Below are 19161 nucleotides of genomic sequence, written 5' to 3'. Positions count from 1 at the left end.
AGATTTGTCGCTCCACCAATTCCAAAAACTCCAAAGTTTCCTCATTAATTATAGGGATATACCTCCTCTTCTAATTAACCCTCCCCTCACTCAGGTCCGATGTCAGATTTTATGCCTTCTTGACCTTAGACCTTACATATAATTTCCCAAATATTCCATCAAAAATGCATATGGGAGATATATGCCTGCTGTACCTCAATGTCAATTTAAAAAAAAGAAGAAGAAATATATCATATATATATATATATAAGCCTTCTCAACCAGGGAATTGAGGGTTGGGAATAGCTCTCTCCCACTATTATACCCTTCTCCTGCCCGTTCCCCTCCATGCCTATACATTGCAGACTATACATACACTTTGATGATTGACAATAATTTTCCAGAAAAGCGAGTCAAATTGTGTGAATTACAATCATAAAAATGGAAAATCTCCCTCAATGTGAAAGGGGGGGGGGGATAGGGCTAACCCCTCCTCAATCCCCTCTCACCTCCCTCAATGCACAGACTTTTACTATACTTCTCTAATTGATATTATAATGTTCAGATATTCCGCCAATGTGGGAATGCGCCATATCTCATTCTAAAAATGCAAAAGCTCCCTATAATATGAGAAGGGTATGCTATTGCCCCCAACCTCCCATTGCCCGTTCCCATCTGTAGACTTAGTCTACACTTTGGGCCCAAATGAAAATTTTCACCAAAAAAAGTGTGCATCAGATCGCTTTACTTCATTTCTATTAAAAAAAAATACACAAGCCCAACCCCCTCTTGAACTACGTATATATTGGTAAATCTAGTCAACTGGACTTACTTGTAATTTGGGGGAACGACGTTTCACGTCCTCTTCGGGACGTTTCATCAGGCCGACTGATATTTGGAGGCAATTGGTTGTTGACTCGAAATTACAAGTAAGTCCAGGTGACTAGATTTACCGATATAGTTCATGTGATACTTTACCTGAATGACTGAGAACATTCACAGACATATCCACTCCTCTTGTTTGTTTGTTTTTTACCATAAAACAGTATAGACTTATCCCCATTACGATGATGACGCATACACACGCGGAAATAAGAGATGAGATTTCGCGATTTAACCACTAAATTTCCCTGTGAGTATGATAGACCCTTTTTATTTTCCTTATATATACATTCTAAATATTTCACAAATTAATATCTGCATCAAATCGCTGAATTTCAGGTCAGAAGACGCAAAATCTCCCTAGTGTGGAAGGGGGGAGATACCCCCTCCTGAAATTATCCTATTCAGCTACTTATACACCATCCTCCCGCTCCCTCGCACGTGTTTCACCCCCTCCCATCATGAAAACGGATCGACCCCCTGACGATTATAATGTTTGGGCCCATATTGATTAAACCTTTGTATCAATGTTTACATTACATATCAAAGGAGAATAAACATACGCACGGAGGAATATGCACGGACTATAGGCCTATCCCTTGCAGATACCGAGTATATCTTTTCCTTTTCTCTGTCTTTCATACTATTCCTTCCTGAATTAAAATTGGCTAAAAAGAAACACAGTTTGATGATTAGCCACCCAGTAGAGTCTATCCAAAGTTATCGTAAGTTTTAACTTAAACTCGGTTTTACTTTTGCCCCCAGTGCAAGATCATAATTCGTGTAATTCATTACCATTTAATTTTATCATCAACTTGTCTTACAATAATTTCTTAGCATTATCATCATGCATTGTAACTATCCTTTATCATTTATTAAAGACATTTTCTACACTCTAAGCCATAATTTGACTTTTCAAATAATGTTTTCATCCAAACTGTCGAATTTCCACTGACATTGAACTATAGCACTTGAACGGTGAAATTCACTCGTGACTTGAATCCCTTCCGTCTCGAAACGAAAGTAACACCATAGAATCGACCAAGCAAATTCTGTCGTAAATTTCAGTCACTTTGTAGTCCGCACGCGATACTCGTACCCAGCGTTGTTTGGATGCTGCGTCGCGTGTCGCAGTGTGTGTGATGAATGCATCAAAATTCGGGGATGATGATTGAGATCGAGAGCGGTAGAGACGGACGGCCACGGATGACGACCTGAGCGTGAAGGGTAATGTGCGTGGAGTGAGATTAGTCGACAATACTCGGTCAATAGACCTGCACTCTGTATCTCGCTCTTGCTCTCTTCTTCGATCTTGCTGAGAACCCTCCATTGCATCCGGCCAGCATAAAACGTCAGTTGTTTGCCACTTACTTGCGTGGTGATCGAATTGCCTACCGTACCGTACGTACTCTGTGCTGTGGACAAAGGTGTGGTGCTCCCTCCGCCTCCCGGCTGCGCTCCTCCGGTACCCTACCTCCACTATCCACCTTCGGCTTCTGCCTTTGTGATGTATCGGCCGTGCTAGGCGACAACTAAAGTAGTAAAGATGACTGCCTCTAATCCTTCTCACCTTCTACCGCTAGGTAAACCAATCTTATGATATTGATTATTCGAATAGCTGTCTACGGCTACCTCGAGAGTGAGTCATGCTTCAGTAAGAAGTACGCTGTAGTTAAATTACTAGAAATAACTAGAAGAATCGAGAGGATGGATAGACAGATAAAAATGTTAAATTATAATAATAATATAGAACGGTAGAAATATAACGTTAAAAGTTAAGTCACAATACTCTGTCCCCAAATTCTCGCCTGTACAACTGTTATGCTATTCTCGTGACTTGAATCCCAGTCTTACAATAATTCGCACCAGTTTCCAGCTTCTTGTGCAATGTTCACTTCAATGTTTAAATTTGACTGTTTCACTTGCCTTGAGTCTTTCCACCGTATTGAATGATATTACGAAGAATACTAGGTTTCTACTAACGTTAGTAACTAGTTAGAGTTAAGCTGTTAGGCCTAGTACTATTTTTACTCTAACCTAAGAAGTTACGAGTGACAGTGTCAGTGACCATGAATTGATTAAGTGAGTCAACATCAGTACGGTAGACTTGCTCCAGGTTCTACAGATGTCTTTACTCGTATTAGATAGAAGTGCAACTGTGTGTGATATGACAAAAATACAGGTTGTTGTGTATCACATGGCAGCCTCCAGTGCAGAGTCAGCCAGGGTCTAACGACAGTAATGTTAGGTTCTACTACTAGGCGAGTATGAAATCATAACTCATGGAAGTAACGTGACAGAGAACTTGACACTCCGTCTCTAGCTATCTAGTCTTCTGTCTTTAGTACAAGTCAATGCTCAAATGATATGTTTAATTGTATCCAAGGAATGCAAAAAATATCAAGCGATTGTGTTTCTGCACAACTTTATGACAGTGGATGATTAAAGGGTGTGTACAGTTCTGGTTGAGGTGAGGATTTAGCTTTTAACATTTTGCGAGATATTCAGAAAACACTCTATAAGATGTCAAAGAGCATGCTTACCTAAAGGGGTATCAAAAGTTTATTTGATGAAAATTGGTTTTGAAATGGCTGAGATATCCAAAAACAATGTGAAACAAAGAGATCCTAATAAAACTGGCGTGGCCTGTCGCCTTTTATTATTATTACTTTTTTGGATATCTCAGCCATTTGAAAACATCATCAAATAAACGTTGAATCCTTCTTAAAGTCACATGCTCTTATTTCATAAGAGGTTTCTCATTATCTCACTTAGAAATGTTATAAACCTGAATCCTCACCTCAACCAATACTGTACAGTCCCTAAAGTTTAATGTCTTCAAACTAGGGCAAAAAAAAAAAAAAAAAAAAAAAAATCCTTTGCTCAACCATTTTACAATGTATAAGAAAAGATCTCTGGAGCAAACCTTTGAATGATACCCCTGCAGAACACATTGTAGTTGCCAACATGAGCAATGTAAAAATGGTCATTTGAATCACATTTGCTATTTATAGGGCCTGTTCAAAGAGTGTAGAGCGCTAAATGTTTGTGTACAAAAAATACTGTTGCCCCCCTATTCATCCTCATCCTTCACAAGTTGCCCCCATGGTCCTCGGGATCATCACTGACCCTCCTCTCTCTTTTGTCTGTCCACCTTCCTGCTTTAATCCCCCTCCCTTTACCTGTTTGGCTCCTTGCCCATGACCTCCAACCCTTCCCGGTTTGTTTTCTTTGTTCTGTGTCCCTAGCCCTCCATGACTGTTCTTGTTGCATGTAGTCCTTAAAATATGTGATTGCTTTCCCTGCCTGTTTGTCATTTTGCCTCTGATGAAGATTCTGCTGGGATCGAAAGCTCAGGCCCTTTTGACCAAAAAAAAAAAAAAAAAAAAAATACTATCAGAAATAAAAATCATGATAGTGTTTCCAGCTGGTATTCTTGTGAGTTTGCTTGGATTGTTACTAATCCATCCTTTGACTCAGTCAAAGTTTGATGATCATAACATATGATCATTTTCATTCATAGTGATCATTTTTTTTTAATCCTGATTAAGAATGTCTTGATTTTTACCAATAGAACTTGTGGACAAGTGTATCGGCTCCAGGATTCACATAGTCATGAAGACTGATAAAGAAATCGTCGGCACACTTCTTGGCTTTGATGACTTCGTCAGTATCCTTTCCTCTGGACCATCTTGCTGTGGTCACAAAACAAGTACAGGGGCACTGTTGTAATTAGTGTTGAGTCAATTTAAGACTTTTGAGAGTATAACAGATTATTTTAACCCTGAAAAATGCAAATATACAGTATGGATTATTTCTGTAATTTTGTGGTTTCTGCCACCTCTTCACATACTTACATACATTGTTGAATTATCATTATTTATTATTCTTTGTTTGTTTTGTTTTTGTTTTTGTTTTTGTTTTTGTTTTTTTGGGGGGATGGGTCTATATGCATAAATAACTCAATTTTGTACCAAGACGTATAAATGTCCTAAAATTTGTTGGGGTGAAAACATTATCAACACACCTCATTTGTTCATTATAAAGTACAGGTACAGTATGTAGGACCAATATTACCTGTTAAGAGGGAAAGGGCAAGTGAAAGCAAAGGAAATAAACTCATGCAACAAAATATGCTTTTCAAAACCTTTATTTAAACAGTTCCCCTACAATTTTGTGTACTTTGTCTTTAAAGTCTTGTTTGAACTAAGAAATGAATATGTGGAGAACTTATGCAAGGACTTTATATGAGGCCACTTCCCCTTTAATGAGCAAAATTGAAGCTGCACAGTATGTGGCATTAAAAAGAAAATTAACATTAATTTAATATTGTGGCAAAATTGTCACAGAAAACTTGTAGTACCAGTAGGTTTTATAGAGCCCAGGTACTGTGAGAATTACCAATACCACTTGAGTAGGTTTATTCAAGATTACAACACTACATGACCAAGACAGGTACTTGAATGAAGGTGCATACTGGTTTTAGGGATTTGTGTGTTGTACTTATGGTTTCGATGTCAATCCCTTGACTGACTTGTATCAGACATGGTTCTAGAGGATGTCATTGAATTGTAAGTATGATCAGGAAGTGGACTTTAAGATAAAAGGTTCAAAATCAGTTTTTCTAGAATTACCCTACATATCATTGTTAGCTAACACCTGATTGTCATTCTAAAACAGTCAAATTTCATAACAAGTGAGTGCACTGAGGGGGCAGATTTGATTCCAGTATTAAATAGGGCTAGTACTGTATAATGTACATTGAGCATTAAGTGGTTGAAAGATACTGCGTGGGAACTTCTGTGAAAATTCTTTGAAAATTACTTACAGGATTAGTTTCAATCAGTTAAAAAAAGTGTCATATTTAACATTGCTACCTGTTGACACATTATGAGTAATAGCATACAATGGTGTACGTGTAGGTTCACATGGGCATTATACAGTGAGAACTACATGTTTGTACATTTTTATGATGTTGCATGAAATGTGACTATTAAAAACACACTAATCTTTGAAAGTTATAGGATTTAGATCTATTCGACTAAAACATGTCACATTTTTAATTTGCTTACTGTTGACAAATTACGTGTATTTAAATTGCATAGGTTCACATGGGCATGACAGGGCTGCCAACTCTCACGCATTGAGCGTGAGACTCACGCATTTTGGTCCTTTCTCACTCTAAAACTTGATTTCATTTTAATGCATGCATTTCTATTGATCTCACTCATTTTGACTCCTAAATTATAGCATTGGCCTATGGGAGTCTCACTCTCAACTAGTTTCCAGTGTTGGCAGCCCTGGCATGATGCCATACAATGAGAAGCAAATTGTTTTGATTGTATTAAAGGGCATGAAAAATGTAATTACAAACATACTTTAAAATAAATTGTCCATCTTTACAATACGTAATGTATTTCATATAATATGGTTATCATAGGATATATTCTGATGTAATCAGACAAGAATATGATGGAAAAAGTCAGACTAACTGTCAAGATATGAAACAATCAAAAATATGATGAAGTTCATATTTCCCCTTCCCCATCTTCCCTTATTGATGATAAATTATGATAAGTAACATACTCCTGTAGTAATGATTCTGTTTTGTGTTATACCTACTTCTCCTGTTTGTGGAAGTACAAATTGTACATGTATACAGTAACTCTTAACTGGAAGTCGCAAAAAACATGTTCATACATTGTAGATCTGTAGACAAATGCAACACAGTTTGAGTTCTTCTGCACAGTTTTCTGTAGGAGTTATTCACTATGGAAATACATTTTTGAAGAAGTGGTTCAATATGAAAAGCTCTTTGTAAGATATTTGACCTGACCCAGAATTTAGTTTTCTGCTGTGGATATTCCAGGTTCTGGGGTACTAGGCAGGAGGCAGCGTAACACCCACTCTGCATGCAGCTCTGTTGAATGGGTCAGTGCGGGTCAGGTTGCATATTTTCATGTCAACCTTGAAGATAGCAGATATGAATTTACTATGTTTCTGCTTGAATTTCCCAGTGAAACAACGGCAGAGGGCAGGAGAGTGACAAAACTTGACCAGATCCTCTTGAATGGAAACAACATCACCATGGTGAGTAATCTGTCTGTGATGTTGATAACTAATGAATTTGTGAGGGCATCTTCACTCCTAAGTACATCATGTACTAGTACTACTGTAAAACACCATATTTTCGCGGCATGAATTTTTTGGCGAATTGGAGCCGACAGCCTTTTGCGCGGCATGAAATTTTCGTGAGTTGCCTTTAACATTCAATGCATAGTGTAAACAAGAACTTTCATGTGCATTTAAATTTCGCGAATCTTGGCTCTCGCGAAATTAAAATGCATGCGAACATTCCTCGTTTTACAGTAATCTAAGCTGTTAGTCCTTTTCCAATGTAACAGACAGAGCCCCAACATGTCTAGAAGGTGTGTGTAACAACATGTGCAGTTTTTAGGTGACGGTGTAATGAACAACTACACTTAATTGTACAGGTGTGATGGATGTGTGACAGTTTCATACTGTATACAGTACTTTAAAAGAGGAGAAAATCTTTAGATTTCATTGAATCATTCAGAGAAGATCATGCCAAACATCCACTGATATTTGATATCATTTATGTACAATGTATTTACATATCAACATTCAAGTGAGGCAAAAGGAGCAGGGCTTATTTATTTCTGAGATAACAGGGAAATCTGAACCATGACAGATCAAACTTTCCTATTTCATAAACCTTTTTAAATTTTTTTTTGGTCATCTTTGTGAGTTAGCAGCTTTTTGTCAGTCTAAAATTTAGGCCTATTTGATGGTGCGTCACACATGTACATGTATGTACATTGGGTTGTAGTGGACTCTTGTTATACAACTCCGTCTGAAAAGTGAAATCATTGTGTAAATAAGTAGATATACAGTATCAGTGTTTGACAAACAATAAAATAGACAAGTTAATCACATCGGGACAAGGATGATTGCTCTCTCATAGAGTTGTTTCTTTATAACAAGAGTCTGTAGTAATAATATAATTTTTCACTGACAAAAGTACATGTATGCATCTCTTTGTTCAATATCTTTTTCTTTTAGTTGATTCCTGGCAGTGAAGGGCCTGAAATCTGAGTGGAAGAAGGAGGTAGAACCCCAAACCTGGATTTGTATCATAGAGAGACCAGCAAACTTTAGGGTGAATGTTATACAGCATACTCAGCGGTTACTGTCCCTGCTACTTGTAATCTCAAAAGGATGAAAAGGGGATGAAGGACATTCCTGGCAGTTTTGTATAAGTTACCTTTCACTAATGGAGTACAGTGTGTGCATCTGGTGCTGTCCTACATGGCTAGGTTAACTAGCACTCTCTGAATTCACACTATGTACCGTGTACTACAGTATATTGTGGCTAAATGATGTCAAAGTACATGTACAGTCAACCTCGCCTAAGTCAAATCTATTTGGACTGAAGAAATGGCTTCGACTTACAGAAAATTCAGCTTATGAGGGATTAAAATCAATAGAATATAAGGAGAAGAGGACTTGGAAAGACTTTCGACTTTGGTAATTATTTGACATATGCGAGGTTGACTTATGCAAGGTTTACTATACTTGTAATTATGGTAAGGTTCTACTGCCTCCTGTTTGTTCATTTTTTCCATAGGTGGCTTTCTGTGAACCAAATATTCTCCAGCACAAACAATTTCATTAAAAAATGAAAGCTCTATTTCTTTTGCATCTGTCATGTGTATGTGCTGTGATTTTATCCAAAATGTTAGTAAGGTCCAAACTGTCTCTTGACAGGAAAATCAAGCATCTAAGATAGTCGATTTGTAATTTCTGAACTTGTGAAATTATGTTTTGTTGCTATTCTTAAAAATATATCCATACAGTGGACTCCCATTATAACGAAGTCCTCGGGAACGGCAACTTTCTTTCGTTATATTGAAATTGTGTTATAACTAAAAAAATAAACAGTAACAAACATTGGGTGGATAATGGTCTGGCCTGAATTTTTACTTCGTTGTAACTGGAATTTCGTTATAACTGTGTCCGTTATAATGGGAGTGCACTGCATTGATATGTGGGAGAAGAAAACCCCCAGAAATACAGGGATCCATATTTTGTTGTCAAATTTAGTTCCATCCCCTCTGCCTTTTTGTACATGTATTAGAAACAAAGCAAAGTCATATTTCATTGAATGATGAGCCTTACAAGGGGATGGTTCCCAATCTATCAAAGATAATGTTCCTCATGTTGAATCTCCTCCCTACAGCCTGCTTCATATCCATGATGGAAATGGTATAACTTCTCTCAGATGTATAAGTTTGTACATATTGTACTATTTATGCTGGTGTGTTTTTTGTAGCAAAGAAAAAATAAACCCTTGTCAAAGACTTCAATCACTTGTTCACGTGTAATGTTTTACTATTGAGTGTGACAGAATGCTACAGCTTGCGTTTTCTGTGGGACAACTTGCCTCAGAGGTGACTGATGTGGATGAGACCACCTCATGATCACCTGCAAAATCCTACATTCCCATAATCTCAGTGTAGTAAGTGTATGTTGTGTAACATTTTAAACTACAGTGCACTCCTGTTTTGTTAAAATGAAGTCCTTGGGACTGACAGTTTTCTTTCATTATAACAAAATTTAATTACATACGGGTACAAGTATAACCAAACAGTATATAGCTGTAGTGTTTATGTTTAATGATCATTTTGAAACCTAAATTTTTGATTTTTTGTAACAAGAATTTCGCTTTATTAACGACTTTAAACCATGTTTCTTGTAACAGGAGTGCACTGTACTTATAAGTTCTCAAACCTGTGCAGTTTACACCCTCGGACTATTGCTTGTCTCATGAAACTTTCTACACTTGTATTAGGACTTCAAAAAAGCCATTGTAAAATTGTGATGTATTGCTCATATATTTAATTGTCATAAACATATCATTTTTAAGTACAGTATTCTTCGACCATGCTCAAGATATTTAGGAAGTTGCAGTCCTATGCAATAAGAAAGACACTCACCAGTACGTGTACAGTGTAATTCTTTCCTAAAATATGTGAAATAATGAATGAAAAATGATAAATGTTCTTTACAAACAAATGGTGCCATATAAAAGCTGTTCTTCATCATCATCATTATCATCATCACATTTTAAGAAAAACTGTATGCATTTGTTCCTTACAATATTACCACGAAGTTCCAAACAGAATTTTAAAATTTCCACTACAATACAGCATAAAACAGTTAATATTAAGAACCACTTCTTTGGTTACTACATGTATAACCAAACTGTATTGAAGAGCAGTTTGGAGCATGGAACATCAAAGCCAGTAGAATGCTAAATACGTATACACTGTATTCAACTGTCATGCTCAGTGGCGGATCCAGGGGGAGCGCACTGGGCATGCGCCCCTTTATCTTTTGTTCAACAAAAAACAAAAAACAAAAAAAAAAAATGGGGGGGGGCATGTGCCCCCCTTGAATTTTGTAGAGTTGCCCCCTTTACGGAATTCCTGGATCCGCCCCTGATGCTATACAGTGGACTCCCATTATAACGCTTGGGAGCGGCAGTTTTCTTTCGTTATATCGAAATTTCATTATAACCGAACAAAAAAACAATGAAAATACATAGAGTGGATAATGTTGCGGCCTGAATTTTTGCTTCATTGTAATCGGAATTTCGTTAAAACTGTTCGTTTTAACAGGAGTGCACTGTATTGGACTGTAGGTATTTTCAAGGACTTGTTAAAACTCAATTTTTTTTTCTTTACAAAAGCATGTAAATTAAATCTGTTCGACTGGAATTGCATGTGAAAATAAGTAGAGAACACTTTCTTGACACGTCTGGCTGGCGAGCATTCACCCGTGATCGGTAAATGGGCGATGTTACTGCCTTTATTGTCTGTACATGTATGTCATGAAACTCTTCTCTCCATGATTTTCACAAGTAAGTCCAGTCAAACAGATTTAATTTACACGCTTTTAGCATACTACCTGGATGAATCAAAATCTACATAGATATACATATACACGTACATGTACATTGTATTGAGTTTTTTTCCCTTGAAATAAAGCATATCCTATCGGAAGACTGCAATCTGACACATCCCATCGAATATCAGTACAGTGCACTCCCGTTATAACGAACATGGTTATAACGAAATTCCAGTTATAACGAAGTAGAAATTCAGGCTGCAACATTATCCGCTCTTTGTTTTTTTTATTATTTTTCTGTTGGGTTATAACAAAATTTCGATATAATGAAAGAAAACTGCCGATCCCGAGGATTTTGTTATAACGGGAGTCCACTGTAATAAATTTTTCACATGTGAAGAAAATCTTGAAATTTCCCTTTTGTCAACTCCTCTCAATACCAACTTTGTTTAATGACTCGTAAAACAAAGCAGGAATATTCTTTTAAATATCATTACCTATTTGCCATTCCTTTAAATGCGCTAAAATTTCTTGAAGCAAACTTGCTGGTTCCTGAGCACATGTACTAGTATCGATATCTGCAAAGTCCTTGTTTCTAATCATGTCCTCCAAAGTCTGCTGCACTCTCCAAAGATCATAAATGAGGTATTTCTTCCTCCGTCTCCCATCTGCATCAGCACCAGCTGAAATGACCGAGGATGAAGCGGTGGAAGAAGTGGGAACGTTATCTTCCTGACACTGTCCGACTCCTCTGGAAGTGTCACTGTGTTCAGGATTGTCTATCGCCTCTGAAGACTCCGCACAGCTGAGACCTTGGGCATTAATCTCTGTCTTTGAATGCAAACTGCACGATCCTTCCTCAGCGTTGTGTTCTGCTTTAAGCTGATGTGACAATTTGGAGAGCATACTCAGTCTGTTTGATGCCACAAGATGCAAGAAGTTGAAGAACTCTGGGTAGTCCATACCAGTGCTGGCTTTCATAATTAGCTACGAAAAAAAAAGAAGCAAAATTACAAAGAAAAAAAATGTGAATTGGAAACATGAAACAAAAGAATAAGCAATTCAATTACATATGGAATCTGAAAATGAAAGAAAGGAAAACCAAGTGAAGAAATGGAGACACAGAAAACTATACCCCTACACATTATATTTTTGTTATGTCTACATTCTCCTCATCCCATGTCCTCATTTCACCCAAGTTTCTATTTTTCTTTAGTAAAGTACAAAAAAGATACCCATCGATATGTCATCAAGTTTCATTTTGCTTGAAAAATAATGTCTTTTCCTTGATCCAAAGCTTTGAGAGGATACAAGCTGATTAGGGCCTACTTTGAGTTTTACTTTCATTCAAAATAAATGAAAAACAGCAAACATACACACAAAATACAAGGCAAGTGCCAAAATGTGCCTCGCCCATTCGCATAGAAGAAATTAATGTTTTTCTAAATCCTGGAAGTTCATTGACCCCGCCTATGACCTTTGACCTTGAGGTGACCTTCAACTCCCCTAGGGACATTTAAGTTTGGTCACAAACGGACATATGGATCAAAAGTTATGAGCCATAATTGAAACGTGCCGTAAAAACATAACATTGGGCCCTTTAAAGTTTGTTGACCCCTGTCTGTGACCTTTGACCTTGTGATGACTTTCAACTCCCCACCCCAAGGGACATCTACCATCCAAGTTTGGTCACAAACGGACGTAGTGATCAAAAGTTATGAGCCATAATCGGAACGCGCCGTAAAAACTTAACATTGGGCCCTTAAATTTGACCCCTGCCTGTGACTTTTGACCTTGAGGTGACCTTCATGTTTGCTGAAATGTGTAACTTTGTATTACCACTCTTCCCTCCAAGTTTGATCGAAATTGAAGTCCTCAGTAGAGAGTTATTCAAGTTTTTGTAGCGTTATGGACGGACCCGACGGACGGACAGACGCCGCAGACGATCCCTTAGTCTCCCCGCACCTCCGGTGGGCTCGACAAAAATAGTTATGGAAGAATAACTGGAAAGGATTGCATGTACAGCCAGGGATGCTAACATTGTAAACTGCATTGCAGTATTCTGAGGGTTGAAAAGGCACATTTTTGGTGGAATAAACATGTACATTATGTTTACCTTTCTTGCAATAGACATGTGTGGTAGTGCAATTAGGAAAACGGCATTTTCCATGAAACCCGCAATATCGTTGGCACATAAAATACAGTACAATATACTGCAAAATAGTAATAGTTGGCATCTCTGCATGTGCTAAAAATTGTTTGTATGGATGAGTGAGAGGAATTTCTGAGCTGTGGAGTCGATGGAATTGCTAGCACAACCTGGCATTGTTCTTCCCAGCCATCCATATCTCTGCAATCTTCAATGGACTTCTGGACTGCCCTGAGCTCATCCTGCAAGAACCGCCATGTGATGTCAATGTTGCAGCCATTCAGCCAGTTATGATTGATGGATATTGTATCCTCCTAGCAGTTAAAACAAAATAAAATTACATTCTATATGCAGTGGCGGATCCAGAGGGGGGTGCAACCGGTGCATGCCCCCCTTTATTTTTCGTTAAAAACAAAAGAAATAAAAAGAAAAAAATTAAATGAAACCCGGAAGTGGCACCAGAAATATTAGTTTGGCGCCCCCCTTACAGAATTCCCGGATCTGCCCCTGATATGTGAGCAATTTTTTTTAATAAGACTCACAAAAATAGCAACACAAATAATCTCCCTCAGTACGGTACAGAATTTGCACACTTTGTTCATTATCCAAAATGTATCTAAGGTGAAAAAATGAGTGACTTTATTATGGTACGGAAAAAATTGCTATGATTTCATCCCTTGGAAAACAATGAATAGCCATTTAAGTTTGGGGAGGAATTGAGAATCAAAGCCCCCAGGATAAAAGTGAAGATGATGACAGTGCTCTGTAATGAAACTCATAAAAACCTGACTTTTTTAAATATTCATTACTATGATTGATTAAAAACCCAAAGTAGTCTTTAACAAGCTAAATAAGAGGTTGGGCTTAATTTGCATATGGTAATTAATTAATTAAAATTAGAAATTGATACTTTCAAAAAAAGTTAAGACACAATCTTGTAGATTAAGACGTAGGTGTCGCATGTGCCAAATTTCATCACAATGGTGCCACTGATGGCTGAGATCTCGGGGACCGGAGTCAGCATACTGAACTTTACAGGCTCAGGATTAAACCTGTTAATATGGCCCTCTACAAGTGTATTGACTTACTGGACGCCATCATAGGTAAGTCAGGTAATTTGAATGCTAGCCTTCCTATACACTTTACGTATTATAATATTTGATGTTTTACATGGCCTTTCAGCTGTTACTATGGTTACCACAACAGAATCGTCTTCTTACGAGATTAAAAACTTGATGATGCCAGCCGCTCGGAACAAAGATGACTTGACCCGCGTCCTGAATCACCTCCAAGGGCTCCCTCGCTTGATGACTGTGGGGATATTTCTTGCCGTCGCACAGCTCTGAGGAATTGAGGTCATAAACCAGGTTGCCAAGGGTATCACGGAGGTGGTTCTCTTCGCCTGGAGGGAGGAGGAGCCATCGTTTCCTTCCACAGATGTTGGCAGACCAGCTGTAGGACCGGAAGACATCTGCATGGAAAGGTGTCCTTTAATATCCAATTCAGACATGAAAATATGATCACAAGGTTTTTGAGTCATATGAAATGGCTGAACAGTTAATTAAATTTTTTTATAAGAGATCAAACAAATAAAGTATTAAAGTTAGATGCATGTAACATGTTCAAAATTTTTAGCATACCTGTGCTTCAGTTTCAGATTATCCCCGAAATCACCATACATATTTACATCTTTCTATAACAGTCTTCTTCTTCATATCTAGGCCCCATTTCATAAAACTTGTTATCAGTAACAACTGCCATATTTCTATGACAAATTTTTTCTCAGCCAATCAGATGCAAGGATTTCAGTGGCTTACAACAACTATTGTAACTTGTTATTGATACAAGTAACAAGTTTTATGAAATGGGGCCCTGGACTCTTTCTTATTTTCATTGGATATCATTTCAACACTCTGTCATGTAACATGCTACAATATAACCATTATTTTCATATAATGTGAGGTTATTTTAGAACCCAAGGCCAAATGACCAATCATAGTGGATACACCAAAGTGTAGGTTTGCCATACTGTGGATAATACTGCAAAGAAAGACTTGTGGAGGTTAACCTTCAGCACCTAAACTATTTTTGTCTTTTCAATATCAATCGCTATCTGCTGAAAGAAGTAGTAATTTCACACTGCTTTGTCGAATTGCAGATTAGGATGATACAAGGACGCATGAACCAGTCAAATAAATAACACAAATTTTCTCGTACCAACATCTCACAATTGAACATACACTAACACATGTCACGGGAAGTGGCATATCAGCATTTTGTTTGTTAGAGAGTAAAATGGCAGAGACCATCCATTTTGGACCAGAGGTTGTCTGAGAGGAAATTAACGCAAAATTACCATGAGTGCTTGGGACCCATGTAGACAAAACGATAATCATCTCCTGAGTGGCAGAGGTGGTCCCAGTACTCGTTTAACCAGTCTGAAGAAAAGTAAATGGGTGTTGAGTAGGCTTCATACTCAGGAAATGCCCTGGGAAGGAAAAATATGGAACTGGAGTCAAGCACATGACAGCACTATGTAAGCTGTATTAGGGCATTGTAAAACATGACAACATAATAGCAACCTGGACATATATGTAGGTCTCTTCCTTACGATATAAGCACACAAAAGAAATTGCCTGTTTGTATCAACGGTTTTGACAAGTATGTTAATAGAAACTCAATCTTGTTCTACTCTTTCACATGATAACATGCCACTTCCTAATGGAGGAAGAATATGCAAAGGAGTTCATCATATCTAGCATAGAGAATCTCTGATTACTCATCATAAGAGTATTAATCACCTGGTAAAATGCCAGTCTTTCAGGTACAGACATCCCTGGGATGATTGGTAGTCTGCAGCGATGTGGCCTCTCCAGTACCTCAGATAATCTGAAAACTTCATGTCTTGCTTGGGCTGGGCATAATACTGAACCTTGCCACAGTTTGCTACTGGGACAGTTGCACTTCCTAGGTGACAAATGACACAAGAAAATAGGATACTTTCACTGAGTGAATGTCATTCGGTGTCCACTGGTACAGATATTGGACCTGTCTATAACTCAAGGTGACAAAAAGTTCTTTGACATTTTTGGACTTCAATCAACAAAGCCATAGGTTGGTGTGATATTATAAACAATAACAGTTTTAATATTAGGACTGTGATAAACGGAATGTGGACATGCTCTTGCTTTGGTTTTAAGAGTCATGTGTTGGATGCATGCCCTGATCTTTACTGAGTGCCGCAGTGAATGATAGGAATGTAAAACTTGAGAAGTCCTTATTGAGAGGTAGATATCCATTCAGAAATGAGGACAAAATCAACCTACACTAGTAATCATGATCAGTGACAATGCTGCAACTATTGTAATAATTCATACAAATGAAACTCCTTGTGCATCTAGAAAGGTCAAAGTACCAGAGCTACCAAGTCTCACGCATTCTGCGTGAGACTCAAGCATTTAGAGGCCATCTCACAATCTCACGCATGGCACCCATTTTTCTCACGCATCGGGCGAAGTCTGCAACTTGGGCCTATAATAATGAGCATAGCTCAAAAGATTAAAGTGATAGTTGCAATTGAAGGTATATTTCCCTTTTGTCTTTCAAAATAAGTAAAAAATAGTCACTTAAGTATGCACCTGATTGCACCATTAAGAGCTAAAAATTGAAAAAGCTCCATACCGTGGGAGGCCACAGGGGGAAAAAAACCCTCCCACACCCTCGCTTGCGCGCACATTCGCATGCCGAGATGCTGAGTCATGAAAATCTCACTCATAAAATTTTTTTGAACTTGGTATCCCTGAAGTACATTTGATCTTCATGTAATGGCTTTATGGGGGATATACACAGCAAGATTATGTGAACATACAACATGCCTTAAGAATGTGTGAGCCCATGAAGAGAAACATGGGGTAGCAAAATAAATATCTTTCTGTGAGGTGAATTAGAAATGTTCTCATGATCCTGATTTCATGAGAATTAATTTGTATGAAGAATAAACATTTTGCCCAAACTAACCCAACTGACTAGTGGTTAGTATAACCCACACATTTATAGATGTGTTCACAACTCACATTAAATGTGTATAAAAGTGTGTGTGAAACACTAAAATATTTTGGAGATACCACAATTAATTCTGTTTCATCTTTCTTGTACATACTGCCCATCTGGAGGTGTATAAACATACTGGAAATTGTGAATTATGAAAAAATTGAAATAGTGACACTGTGTCCTTTTGGTGGGCATATGGTGGGCATACTCTCAGTTAGCCCGACCAGACGCCGCACGTTTTTACAGCGAGTAGGCTGTGTATAGTTAACTCTCAGTGTAATCGGTACTACATGCATTACTAAAACAGATAAAGTATAAACAAACATATATATATGTTTGATCTACTTCCTCTATTTCACAGTCACACCAAGTAACCACACTGGGAAGAATTGAACTGAATGCCTTCTATGGCCAAGGTAGGAGCTAGGAGATGCATATTTAACGCACATCATCATCATCATCATCATCATTATCATCTGGGTACAAGGAGAGGTAGATTCTGTAATCCTCGGTCAATTCTTCAGGTTACGAGTTTATTAAATACTAAGCTCAATACTGCATGACATGTGCTGAGGGGGAGTTGGTTGGGACTTGGGTATCTATTGCTTCAATAGACCATTTCTGTAATGTCTTCATATTCTATGCTAACCCGGCGCGGGGCGTTGTAACTAGCGACTCGGTTCGTGTTGGGGTCGCTGGTGCGGTTTATTCTAGTGACTATGCATGCTTTGTTCGCAAGAGATTGTCTTACAACCACAAAACAACCACGAGAAACTTGCCTTACCTTGCAACAAATGATGAATGCTAATTTACATGTAGTAGATTCCAGGATTTTAATATTGCCAATTGGCCTACTATACGGACCGGAGCTTGGTGAATTAGTAATATTAAAATGGTTCCGTACATAGCACTTCTAGGAAAAGAAACATCAATGAATCTTAGCACATTACAGAACTATAATCAATCTACAATCAAATTCCCAATCCTCACACTCTTCCATCACATCACATATTACCGAACTGCCTTTCCAAGAAGTCGAAATCTGGTGAGCCGTTTGGCTGAACCCATTCGTTGATGCTTCGCCAGTGCTGGATTACATTGCCACCTAACAAACACGGCTTGTTTGGTAGAAGAAACCGTCGAAAATAATCGTCATAACTGATTGGGTCTTGAATAAATTCCACTCCACATTCTTTGCTTTCTTGTCGTAGCTGCTGCAATTCATCAGGTAAACCCAGGTCCTCCCTTAAATCATCAAATATTGTTGACATGATCGCGCCAAAGGTTTCCTCCCCAGTGTCAAGTGACAAAAACGCAGCGCGCTGCTAGCCGCAGAGAACTGTTGTATTATGGCATATACCAAAGTCAAGATCCTACACACTAGGTACAACCCAGCCCAGTGTACCACCCAGCCCAGTGTAAGTGATGCCGTGGAGGATTCACTGTACTGCTCTAGTAGGCAAGTACTAGGCTCTTTCAATGTTAGAGACTACAATGAAGACATTTGAAATGAAATTTAAAAAAAAAGATGTATAATGATTATATTCTATATCAGCATAAATCTTCAAAAATTGTACTTAATCATCATATATTAATGAATATCTAAATATGCTATTTTAACCTTCACTTTTGAGGATATTATCCTCTTTTGCAGCACGAACTACGAACGTACCCAATTTGGGGAAATTCCCTTTCACCAAGCTTCATGACTGTGCACAGCGATTATGGGATCAACCCATAAAGCTGTACAATCCAACTCTATGGATCAACCGCGGAAGTCGGCTAAAATTACATTGAAGAATGAAAAACTATAAGTCTTATGTGAACTTTCGTTGCGTTGTGACTCTTCTTGAAAAAGTGGAAGAATAAATGATTAGACTGATAACATTGCACGTTTGTTTCGTTCTTGAGTAGGATTAATGAAAATCATCAATATTCAACTATGAGGTAAAATTCGATAAAAGCCCAATAAAACGACATACGACTAATGAATTTATTTGTTTTGCGAGTTCGTTCGTTTTAAAATTGGAAAATTGATTTTGAAGGGATGCTTAATCAATTTCAGGACACTCAAAAAGAGAGAACAGGCGAACAGAGTACTTCAAAATAAAGCCCCCCCCCCCCAAAAAAAAAAAACACCAAAAAACAAAAACAAACAACAACAACAACAA

At 37.9% G+C, this 19161-nt stretch overlaps 2 protein-coding genes across 2 annotated transcripts; one reads left to right on the top strand and one right to left on the bottom strand.

The window, feature by feature from the left end:
• The first annotated feature begins 2171 nt into the window (after positions 1 to 2171).
• On the top strand, positions 2172 to 9248 carry LOC139716916 (U6 snRNA-associated Sm-like protein LSm5). Its single transcript, XM_071628435.1, has 5 exons — positions 2172 to 2444; positions 4436 to 4531; positions 5405 to 5432; positions 6879 to 6951; positions 7945 to 9248. Exons 1-5 carry the CDS (start codon positions 2408 to 2410, stop codon positions 7975 to 7977), a joined length of 267 nt encoding a protein of 88 aa, XP_071484536.1. The 5' UTR covers positions 2172 to 2407; the 3' UTR covers positions 7978 to 9248.
• Positions 9249 to 10216: 968 nt separating this feature from the next.
• Positions 10217 to 18261, bottom strand: LOC139717055 (2-oxoglutarate and iron-dependent oxygenase JMJD4-like). The gene is made up of 7 exons (XM_071628566.1): positions 18006 to 18261; positions 15742 to 15907; positions 15297 to 15428; positions 14161 to 14428; positions 13111 to 13254; positions 11334 to 11778; positions 10217 to 10275 (listed from the first exon to the last, which is right to left on the bottom strand). The coding sequence occupies exons 1-7, from the start codon at positions 18259 to 18261 to the stop codon at positions 10217 to 10219; spliced, it is 1470 nt and encodes a 489-aa protein (XP_071484667.1).
• Between the last annotated feature and the right edge of the window lie 900 nt (positions 18262 to 19161).

The sequence above is a fragment of the Diadema antillarum genome, unplaced genomic scaffold, assembly GCF_040938485.1.
Source record: "Diadema antillarum isolate AM-2024a unplaced genomic scaffold, OU_Dant_1.0 scf00000071, whole genome shotgun sequence".
Lineage (NCBI taxonomy): Eukaryota > Metazoa > Echinodermata > Echinoidea > Diadematoida > Diadematidae > Diadema > Diadema antillarum.
Note: the sequence above shows the minus strand (reverse complement) of the source record. Positions and strands in the feature narration are given on the sequence as shown.